Source organism: Mastigoproctus giganteus, chromosome 6, assembly GCF_048544385.1.
Source record: "Mastigoproctus giganteus isolate SK-2022 chromosome 6, ASM4854438v1, whole genome shotgun sequence".
NCBI classification, from domain to species: Eukaryota; Metazoa; Arthropoda; class Arachnida; order Uropygi; family Thelyphonidae; genus Mastigoproctus; species Mastigoproctus giganteus.
The window spans coordinates 121,220,752-121,232,771 of NC_143580.1; the positions used below are offsets into that span (position 1 = coordinate 121,220,752).

At 40.8% G+C, this 12,020-nt stretch overlaps 2 protein-coding genes across 2 annotated transcripts in view; one reads left to right on the plus strand and one right to left on the minus strand.

Moving 5' to 3' along the window:
• LOC150084542 (uncharacterized) overlaps nucleotides 1-7,973 on the minus strand; it is a 182,978-nt gene extending 175,005 nt beyond the window's left edge. Inside the window, exon 1 of the mRNA XM_090376478.1 lies at nucleotides 7,853-7,973. Coding sequence (XP_090232604.1) covers nucleotides 7,853-7,904 — 52 coding nt within the window. The 5' untranslated portion in view covers nucleotides 7,905-7,973. The remainder of the gene's footprint in view (nucleotides 1-7,852) is intronic.
• Samtor (S-adenosylmethionine sensor upstream of TORC1) overlaps nucleotides 1-12,020 on the plus strand; it is a 500,386-nt gene that overhangs the window by 168,890 nt on the left and 319,476 nt on the right. The gene's annotated exons all lie outside the window — the stretch shown is intronic.

The window sequence follows — 12,020 nt, forward strand, 5'->3', positions numbered from 1 at the left end:
TGGAAGTCAGTTATTTTCTCGGATGAGAAGAAATTCAATCTGTATGGCTCTGATGGGAAACAAACGATTCGCCGCAGATGTGGTGAAAAATACCATACAGACTGTATGGTGTATACAGTGAAATTTCCTACCAGCCAAATGATATGGGGGTGCATTTCGTATCGCGGAGTAGGTCACCTGCAGTTTATAAAACGTTCCGTAAATGCCAATGAATACCTGGCTATATTGGAAGGCAAATTGCTGCCAACCATTATAGACCATTTCAACCTGCCAAGTAACTGCATCTTTCAGGACGACTCTGCTCCTTGTCATCGGGCGAAAAGTGTAAGTAGGCACTTCTATAGTTACTTTAGTTTCATTTCTGCATTAGAGGTTCGACAGTAATGTGTTTACATTTGTTACAGGTGAAAAAATGGTAGAAAGAACGGTCCATTACAACTCTTAGCTGGCCAGGAATCATCCCAGACCTGAATCATATGGAAAACTGTTGGCATCGTGTGGAATCTGCAGTTGCCAGAAAGAAACCAAACACCCTTCGTGAACTTCAGGAAGCCATAATTCATGTTTGGAACCAAAATGAGCATTTGCAACCTTTATACAACAGTTTTGGTAAATACGACAATTATGGCTGAAATGTTATCGGAAGCCCTCAATTTGCTTCAGTTTATCATTTTAAATGGAAAACAAATTGCAAATTCACCAAGTGCAAACTAATATATTTAGTTCAACCGTCTCTAGCCCTGATGAAAGAACACACCGTCGAGGCATTGACAAGGTCAATTTCTGAAGATAATCAACTGATAGTTCGTGGTTCCAAACACGAATTATGGCTTCCTGACGATCACGAGAGGTCTTTGGTTTCTTTCTGGCAACTGCAGATTCCACATGCCAACAGTTCTCTCTAGGATTCAGGTCTGGGCTGTTTCCTGGCCAGCTAAGAGTTGTAATAGACCGTTCTGCTAACCATTTTTCACCTGTGCCATATGTAACCACATTAATGTCGAACCTCTAATGCAAAAATGAAGCTAAAGTAACTATAGAAGTGCCTACTTACACTTTTCGCCCGATGACAAGGAGCAGAGTCGTCCTGAAAGATGCAGTTACTTGGCAGGTTGAAATGGTCTCTAATGGTTGGCAAAAATTTTGCCTTCCAATATAGCCAGGTATCATTGGCATTTACGGAACCTTTTATAAGCTGCAAGTGACCTACTCCGCGATACGAAATGCACCCCCATATCATTTGGCTGGTAGGGAATTTCACTGTAGACACTATACAGTTTCGATGGCATTCTTCACCACGTCTACGGCGAACCGATTGTTTCCTATCCTGTATAGAGCAATGCAGGTTAGATTTCTTCTCATTCGAGAAAATAACTGACTTCCACTGCTCGGGGGGGGGGGGTTCATTTGACATGCTCCTTATACTATATGAGGCTTGAGCCCTAAATGCATCTTAGTCCTTATACCAAATTAATTGGGCCTTTTTTTTTGTGTGTGTGTGTGTGTGTGTGTGTGTGTGTATGAGGAGGGACTTTTTCTTAGGACGATGGGCTACAAGTCCATTTTTGAAGAGGCTTCTTCTGACTGTTACTGCACTTGCTACCACTCCTGTATGTTCTCCCCATTCTCTTTTCAGCTCAGACGAAAAAGCTTTACTGTTTTTAAGGCATAAGCGCTTCAAAACGCGGTTCTGTTTTGGTGTTGACTCGTTTGCGTCCGGTTCCTTTTTCATATCAGCAGAACCAGTATTCTTGAGTTTGGAAAGAAATATATATATAATATAATATCTTTATTGCAGGCAGTGAATGGTTACATGATTGCTTGATGCAATAATACCCATAACAGCGACAATGCTAGGGTTTAACATGAAATAACTAATACAGGAAAATGACATAAAACGTATGATTACAAATTTTACATATAAAATTGATATTAACATGGGAAATGAAAGAACATGAAAAGACACTGGCAGTCACTCGGCTGAAGATGAAAGCTGTTCCCTGATGGTGCGTCTTCTGTACGATTTGTCCTCTATGAACTTTTTTGTAGTCCACATCCATCTCCTGGATGTTGTGGAGCATCTCCATGGGCAGGAATCTATCCCCTATCTTGAGCCTGCACGCCACAGACTGCAGAGAGGGGAAGGCTCTTAAGGGTTTCGGGGGAGGGGGGGGGATCCTCCAATTGTACATCTGCCAAAAACTTGACGTATTGATTTCACCCGCTATCATTTTAATTGACACGAGCAAGCGGAGGGTGATTATCCGTTTGGAGACTTTTCTGTAATTTAGAAGTTGGGTGATTTCTGAATTACTGTCGACTGATTACAAGACACTCTATAAGCAATATGACGGGAAGAACATCCTTCCTCATGTAAAGCAACAATAGCACTTTCCTGACACAAGCAAGGAATGACTGCAACTTTTGCAGAGTGTGCTTATATAGCTGAAAGTAACAGCTGATACAATATTACGTCAACACCTACGCGTGTCTTACAGACTGTATCTTATGATATAGTCTGTAAGAATATTGCCATATACTTACGTTATTCGGACGACAATTACAATTTTAAGGGGTGATGCACTTTCCTTGAACACCAGTGTATGTCTGCCTCCCCTTCTCAGTGTATCCCAATCCTCTGCCACTCTCTCATTACTTCATCATTGATCCTCTCTAATTCCATTGTCAACTGGTCACGAGCCACGTGGGCACGATCGGATATTCAATATCTCTACACAGATGCCTCTTCTAAGCCAATACTTCAAGCTTGCGTGAACTACAAGTAAGTCTGCCGGCAACCTTCCAAATAGTACCAACGCGGCATCGGTAGACACCGTTCTGTACACTCAAGTCAGGCTCAGAAGAGCAGACCTTTGTGCTGCCAATAAATGCTTTTTTGACTAGACTATTTTGCAATCGTGTATACCAAGCTCCAGCACTATATATCACGATGGATATGAATACACACACTCGAATAATTGCAGAATTCGTACCTTTATCCCCTATCGGACTCTAACTACCCTCTGAACATAAGAGCTTGGTCAGAGCCGTATAGATATATTTGGGTCTAACGGCTCCTGGGATTTCTACCATCTCCGCATATGTACTCTGTATCGGAAAAGCCAGGGATTTAAAAGTATATGGGTCATGTGGTATGTAGCATGTTGTGCCCTTGTTCATCCAGCTTGTTAGTCGCCGAGCCCCTAATGCGACCCGACGTTACCATACTTCGCCACGAGGAGGCCGGCCGGGTATTACCTATATAGTACTCTGGCAGGTCCTGCCACCTACTTTCCTGGGATTTCAGTGGCTAGAACCTAAAAAAAAAAAAAAAAAAAAAAAAAAGTGCTGCTCGCGGTTAGTTATTAGCGTTTGTTAGAATAATTTAGAAGCTTGCGATGGGCTATACGCTGAAATAATATTTTCTATATGCCTAAATGGGTCGGGCTGAAAACGCTGTGAAAGTCAACAGTAAAGGGGGTGTGAAGACTGAAGGGAAGAAAAGGAAGTAAGGGGCCGATAGAGAGGATGGTCCCGCGATTGCAATGGAGCAGGCCCGTGCTCCACCAGAGGGAAGAGATTTGGGGAAGGGGAGGAGTGGGGGCAAAGCCCCTTCCCCCCACGGGAGGGGAAAGAAAGCACCATTCAAGAGAAAAACAGTGTATGTTGAGTCATATGACAACCTTGGATGTCCTTTAGTCCAGTTGCCCAACAGGGCAAGATGGGTTCTTCTGGTCTTCTGTGGTGTCTTTGACCAATTTGAGTCAGAGTCTTAGTTGTGTTTCCATTACTCTGGGCCATTGAGGGATAGCTGTTGTCTCGTGATTGATATTGTCCTATTCATGGATTTGTGAACTTTTGGGATACCCCCACTCAAGGGGAGAGTAGGGTCCATTGTCTTGTGAACAGATTTTGCGCAAAAAAGTGTGAATGCTTTGTAGGTCTCTTCCTCTTGTAGAACGATGTCCTCCTGGTTTCGAAGAAGCGAGTGAATCTTGATGTATAGTTGACATCTGAGGTCCTCGTATTGGTCACACTCGTAGACTAGGTGCTCCCAGGACTCCTCCTGTCCACAGGAGCACCGAGGAGTAGCTGAGATTCCAAAGTCATATAGCCTCTTTCTAAACGAGTCATGTCCGGTCAAGAGGTAGTCAGAGCCAGATAATCGAAATGGTTGTGGTTCGGAATGGAAAGCTGAAAGGAAACAGTAGAATGAGTAGTCTCTCTGAATGGTAGCTTGATTCGTCGCCAAGAAAAGTGTGCGGCAGTTTTTTTGGGGTAAGTTCCACAGTGGAAGTAGTCCAAGTGAAATAATGGTCGTGGTGACATTATTATTATGTCTATGGTGGCACCACTCCTTAAAATTGTAATTTTAAGGAGTGATGCACTTTCTTTGAACACCAGTGTATATGCGTGTTAACATACGATATGAATTAGGCACCATTACAAGGTTTTTCCTCAGGCGCCACAGACGATAGTGCCGGTCCTGTCAGGGTACTCATTAAAACGGAAACAATATAATTAATAACCCAGCTATTTCCACCTTGTTTCTCACGGCTGAGGAGTCCGAGAGAAAAGGGCTGTGTCATTTTGGATATCAGCAATGCTGTCTTAACAGCAGAGATTGCAAGAGAAATTTCCTGTAACCTCCAAACTGCTTTCCCAGAAGATAACTCTGAGGATCACATCAAATCTAAATATCAAACCAAACCCAGATCTGGCTCCTCGGTCAACTGGGTGAGAGAACTCTGCCCAGCAGACCATTAGGGCTTCAAAAAATAATTTTCATTAACTGGTGATGCCAGCGGTATAGAGAACATGTGCCTGTTCTTAAGTGCGTCAAGCTGTCACTTCAGACGCACCACCCACACCTGTGTCCAGGCCGAATCCACCTATGGGCACTGCGCCCAACATAGGCATGAGTTTAACAACTGCCCAAACAAAGCTGCTGACCCCATTTGCGCTAACTGAAGGAGCTAATGTAAATATCCCGCAATCACTCCACTTGGGACTGTAACTGTCCATTCTATATCAAAGCAAACAGAGTTCAATAATCCCAAATCGATTATGGCAGCACACCATAAGTTATTCAGTTCACTGCATCTCAACTTCCTCCAAATAAATGCACACCAGGTTAAAGCAGTCATCCAACAAATCAGTCATCTCCAAAGAAGAAATTCTTGATATCATACTCATTCGGGTATATTTATGTGCCGTTTTCATAATGAGATCAAGTAAGTCGGTCTCAATCAAGGGTTAGTTTTTTTTTTTTTTTTTTTTTTAATCCTAGAAATTTGAGTTTTTCCGTCTAGCAAAATAGCAAACTAGCCAAGAATACATGCAATTACACACTACAGTACCGTGTTTTATCATCTGAAAGTAATGAATTCAGATGTATTTCAAATATTTTAACTCCTTTTATATATATATATATATTTACAAGTGGTAGATGACTTTCATCAACCGGTGAAATACCACTGCTTTGCTTATTGGAGGCTTGAAGTGGTGAAACCCATGTTTAGTCTCTAGAGCAAAGTTTCCGGCATCCCCCCCCCCCATACTTCAACCCATTTAACCCAAACATGGTACCAAGTACTATAGGTTCTAATACCTCTCGTGTTTGGAGTTCACATAAAAAAAAAAAAAAAAAAAAATTAGCTATAAAAGTGAATTTTATAATTTCTTGCCTTTTTTATTTCAGTTAAATATATTTTTTTTCTACTTTCTAAAACAGTGAATAATAATATCATGCAAATTATATGCTGTATAACTCGATTTCAGATATTTGTAACAATACCTGTAATTTCTTGAATTTTTATATATTTTTTTTGTTTCTCTTCGTATTAGATGTCGCTAGCTTTTTAAACTTATGTATACTTTACAGATATATATATATCTTCATTCGGATACTGTTCACTCTCCTCTAATTAATATTTTCCACACTCTGGACTATTAGTTTATACCAATAGGCAGCAGTGTCTATTTCTATCCTATTTCCTTACCTAATTTCGCCTCCTGTTAGGCTAAACTTGCCATTGCCTATGACCACAAAATATAACTGGCATCCAAAATGAATATATATGAGATATACTACCAAGCTCTGTCCTTGCAGACAGATATATATATCGAGAGCCGTGCCGAGGGTGAGGCGAACGAGGCTTTTGCCTCAGATTAAAAGCTAAAAAGGGCGCCAAAAGAAAGATTAAATAATTGCCAACGTTGCCATGATTAACAGTAGGGCGCAATTTTTCATCCTTGCCTCATGTATCAAAATGGCTCGGCACGGCCCTGTATATACCTCACAGTGAGGCAGAAGTGATTTTGATGTATCAAAATTACTTTCTTGTATTGAATGATTGTGGTTATTGTTTATGTGTGTTCTTACGCTCAAAAGGGAGGACATTTTTTCCTTGAACATTATTGCATTCCTATCTTTTAGCATTATTTTTAGCTGGTGTTTATGACTGTGTATCGGAAAATTTAAAAATGATGGAGATAAGCATGGATATTTCTATCACTTCGTGATGACTGCATTGACGTCACAGGTCACGCTGGAATACTCTGTAAATTATTCCTGTCCTGCCGTTGTATTTTTATTAGTATTAGCTATGTGGTGCAAGGAAGCGTGAGGCTTATGCTGCACCAGCCAAAAAATTTTTTTGCAAGTGATTAGTACCAATTTCGTTTTGTCACAAGATTATGCACGTGAAAGCCGTTAAATGACCGTGTTCGTTCCTCCATTTCTTCCTTTCCTTCTATTTAAGGAAAGGTCGCACATTCTTGTAACAGTTTACAATTTACTGCGCTTGCCCAGTTAGGCAGGATAAACCATGAATCAGAATCACGTGTTAAGACTGGTATAAGTAATTGGGGATCTAGCATTTCACTTTTTGAAAGATAACAGGGTACCATCTCACGATTTAATCAGCAATACTGTTTCGCAACTTGCAGTCAATATACACTAGTGCAAACTTTTCTTAAATAAGAATCGTAATGACATTGTACAAAAAACATTATGGGAATCCTGTTGTCTCGAAACTTTAAACTAGACATATGGACAGACAACTGGTGTGATCGAGACATATACAGTATTAGCAGGTTTCGATCACATAAGTTGTCTGTCGAACATGTCTAGGAATCATAATGTGCCTGAAGTTTCAGTGTAATATACAGAATCATGGGGGGGGGGGGGAAGTTCTCATCCAAATGAGATACATTGGTTAACAACATATTTTGTTTACTAGGAGCAAACTAATTTAAGCCTGCACTACAACACACATTGAATTTTTCAAAAAAAAAAAGAAAAAAAAAAAGTCTCACTGCAGCGCAAATTTTTTCGCTTCTTCCTCCATTCGCCGAACGGGGTTATTAAGGCTCAGTGAACTTAGTTTTAATCTTTTTTTTTTTTTTTTCACTTGGATGATAATTACAAGAGATGCAATTATCTCATATGCATCTTACAATATGGGAATTTCCGCAAGTCAACGATAAAAAATAAACCTTGGAAATATCGTTACCTATAATAATTAATCTATAGCTCGCATTAGAAACTATAGTGTTATGCCTATTGCTGAGTGCGGAACGGTCTTGAATCAAATTGTTTAATGACGAAAGAAATGTTAAATAAATTTTATACAAGCATATCCATTGAACTAGAGAAACAAGGAGATAAACTAAGTATAGCACGCTTCTTCATACGCGCGCGCGCACACATATACACGCGCGCGCACACATATACACACACGCACTCCGCTCGTACCCATCGTATTCTCCCCCTCCTTCTTTCTTTTTCGCTGCACACGCAAACTTAACAAAAACCATTCTTAGTACAATTGAATTAAGAATATCTAACCTGCTGCTGTTGAGAATCTCCTCCAGCGAAAGCGAGCTAGGAGAGCCCCCATAACTTTTCGGAAACTTAAAATCCAACAGTGTTACCAGCACGTATTCCTTGGTGACTTATTACTGCACAAACGTTCAGCTATTCTAATGCGCCTGCTCCGAAGGCAAAAGGGAGTGGCACGGATAAGCATCCAAGACACACGTGCATCCAACCATTGGATATCTGAAATGTCATCCTGTCGCTGAAGAGTGTAGAAGAGAAGCAAGTAGAGTATTCCGGAAGTTCATCCAACGTAGTATAATGTTAGAGGAACTTTTTTCTTTCTTTCCTTTCTCTTGGCTTTCCTTGGAGAGCTGAAATTGGTTTAATGAATAGTGCTCTAGCATGGTGTACGGTGTCGCTTTTATTCTTCGATTCAGAATTCTGGATCATATATGATAATGAAATCTTGAAGTATACAGAACTAAGCTATTAACTTTCTAGGTTGCGTTTAGTCAGATGACATTTTCCCCGAATACTGTATTTAAGCAACACATTTGGAAGCAGATTTTTCGATATACTGTACTGTATATAAATGAAATTGTGTTTCGAATATTTCGCCTCTGCTTAAAAGGCAATTTGACAGGAAATTTGCAGTATCTATGTTTTGTTTGTTTGTTTGTTGCTTGGTTTTTAGGAGCATTAGCAACTAAGGCCATATTGCTCCAGGAAATGCGGTGGTCATTCCCTGACCTTTCCGCGTCCTCTGTATTGGGTGGTGACGGGCTCGAACCCCGATCTAATCAAGAAGCCTGTGCTACGCACTGTTGCTCCTTCCCACCTGGCTACGGAGGCGCCCTATGTTCTGTGGTCTCCAGGCAGATTAGAAACACAATTTCATTTATATATAAAGAAAAATATGCTTCCAAATGTGTTGCTCAAATACAGTACTCTGGGGAAATGTCTCCTGACTAAACGCAACCTGGAAATTAATAGTTTAGCTCTGTATACTTCAAGATTTCATTATCATATCTGATCCAGAATTCTGAAGCGAAGAATGAAAGCGACCCCTTAAACCAGCGTTTCCCAAACTGGGGTCCGCGAAACGGCGGTCGGCCAGCCACATATATATACAGGGTGATTCACTACCAGTGCGACAAACTTGTAGGAGGTGTAGGGGGCACAAAGACGAATCGGAATCACATAGCATTGCAGGGTCCGAAATGCCTTCGTCATGCGGTAGAGGACGTTGAACGGGAGGTCGCGTGAACAGCGATCCCGCTGAAAGTCAGCATTTGCGAACCGTTTCTGTTGAAGAAACCAAGTAGCAAAAGTCCTCCGGAGTGGATAATCCGCAGGCTCCAATGATTGGACGCGTTGCGGATGGTGTGAACTCATTTGGAGAGGTTTGGAACTCATTTGACAGTATCCTCCATACAGTGGATTGGGAAATACCCAATCGTTGGCCTATCGCTCGAGTACTCGTACTCGGATTGCCTTCTGCAAGACGTAGGACATTCTCCTCATTATCTGGCGTCCTCGTCGTTCGCTCTCGATTCATGGTACCTCTCGTGAAACAACCAGTCTCACGTAACCTTCTGTGCACACGTGCGAAAATCGTATGATGAGGAGCACGCCTGTGCGGGAAATGTTCCTGGTTCAAGCGCAGAGCGGCGCGCCCGTTACAGTCTGCAGCTCCATACGGTGCATGTCGCCCAGTTCAACGTTTGAATACTCGATCCTACTGCCTCTGTAACCGGTTCGCAAATGCTGACTTCCAGCGGGATCGCTGTTCACGCGACCTCCCGTTCAATGTCCTCTACCGCATGACGAATCCATTTCGGACCCTGCAATGCTATGTGATTCCGATTCGTCTTTGTGCCCCCCCCTACACCTCCTGCAAGTTTGTCGCACTGGTAGTGAATCACCATGTATAGATGGGTCCGCAATTTTTTTTTTATTTTTGAAGCGGTCCATAGATATCCACTGCCCTAGAAATACTGTACTTCTATAAATTTTCAAAGACCGCTTTAACTCATTTTCAAAGTTTCAGAACTCATGTAGAATTTTAGAGATTTGTACTAAAACGGTGCCAGACACCACCCTAAAAGAGTTAGTGGAACTGTTTGAAAATTTGCAATTATTACATCATAATGATATATGGAAGTGATCAAAGAGGCTACAAGCAGGAAGCGAAAATAAGTGTGATATGCTTGTTGTTGGTTATTTGATTTTTAGGAGTATTAGCAACTAAGGCCATATTGCTCCGGAATATGCGGTGGTCATTCCCTGACCTTTCCGCATCCTCCGTATTTGATGGTGACGGGCTCGAACCCCGGTCTAATCAAGAAGCGTGTGCTACGCACTGCTGCTCCTTCCCACCTGGCTACGGAGGCGCCTGTGTGATATGCAGCCACTGGAAGTGTCAATACGATACGCTAATTATTAGTTGCAAAAAAAGACCAAATGTGGACTAGTCGGTTTGTCGGAAAGGCATGTAGAATGCTCAGTTCGGGTGCATACCATATTGAGGCTGGAAAATACAGAAAAAATTGCTGTTTATATTAGGCGACATTTTAGGAAAGTTGGTCAATGCTGTCACTGGAGAGCAGAGCGGGAGGCAATCAAATTGTGAAGCATTTTTTAAAATTACTCAAATTATTATTTAATGGCACCGGAGCTTGTCGCCTATAGCCGTTTCGATTATTTTGGCTGCAGAAGTGTGTGTTCACGGACAGATATGCATGTTTGTGCGCTGAAAACCCGGAATAGCTCACAGGGAAAAAGCCCTACTCATTCTACCTGATATTTGCTGAACTACAACTTCGATTGAAGACTATAATTTTGCGACAATCGTCGTGGGAATTGAATAAAGACCTCAAAACGAGTGGAAAAAGACATGTATCTTGTCGACTTAAATTCACAGAGAGGACTGATACTGAAAGGACATGGTTTGTGTATTATGTAGGGCGGTTCCTGAACATTGGTTCAACTTCACTGTGGTACATTGTAATGATACAGAACTGGAAAATAGCCAGCAGTGAGTGCTGTGCTATGTTTGTGCTGCGTGCGTATGTGTTGTTTTTGACCTGTTGGCTGCTATGAAGCAGCGATCACCAGGAAGATTGCTTCTTAATACCTGTCCTCGTTCCAAAGAGATAGGTCACAAGCGCGTATGTTCTAACAAGTGGATATGATAAATAATATTCTGTGCGCAGAAGGAGGTAACTCTCTGAGCGCCAGCAATCGCGTACCTAGGGGAGCCCAAACCGGAGGTACTTATCCTGCCTCGAGGGGAACAGAAAAAAAGAGTAAAGGAAGGGAAGGGGGACACAGTAAAGTATACAGTTTAGACATCCAGGCTAACATCAAGAATCTGCATCAGTAGAAGTTAAAGTCATGACATATAGAGTTGAAGGTTGTATGTAGTCTTGGAAAGTAGAGAATTTACAGTAGAATTTTGATTCCAAACGTTGTTTTAATTAATTGATTAGTTATGTGTTGCATTGCTGCTTGAACTAGAAGTAGAGAAGGGAATAAAGAATTTTCCGTCTGGCGAAAATGTTGTTGAATCCAGAGAGTTTGCACCGGGGGGGGAGGGGTACATGTAGTATATTTTTTTTATCATTATTTAATATTTATAACATATGTATATGTTACAAACAAATCTGTATATTTATGCATTAATATAAATTTATGCATAAATATAAATATTATGCATATTTATGAATGTTATAAGAGAATATAAGAAAACAAAATAGAAAACACAACAAAATATTTATTATTTAACATCTAAATACTAATAGTCAGTTCACAAAAAAACCACATTACTGACAATAATCACAGTTTAATAATATGAAAATCGCCGATTAAAATTTGCACAAAAAAAAAAAAAAAATTATAATCAAACATGCAAGTACTGTATTGTAATGATCTTATTCTTCTTTGCATGTGTAAGAATCACTTCATTTATTAATTTTTCCGATAACTCATTTTGGCCCCTCTAAGCTTTCTTCATGCAATCTTGCAATATTACAGTAGAGATGCATATATAATAAAATGTATTGTTTATATGCTGAGACCAAACCGTTTTGTTTACAAAGGAAGAATTAGCCACAAGTATACTCTTGCGTTTAAAAAAAACAAAAGGAATGTGAAAACCATAAAGCGAATCTGCCGACGATTGAATTAGGTGGCT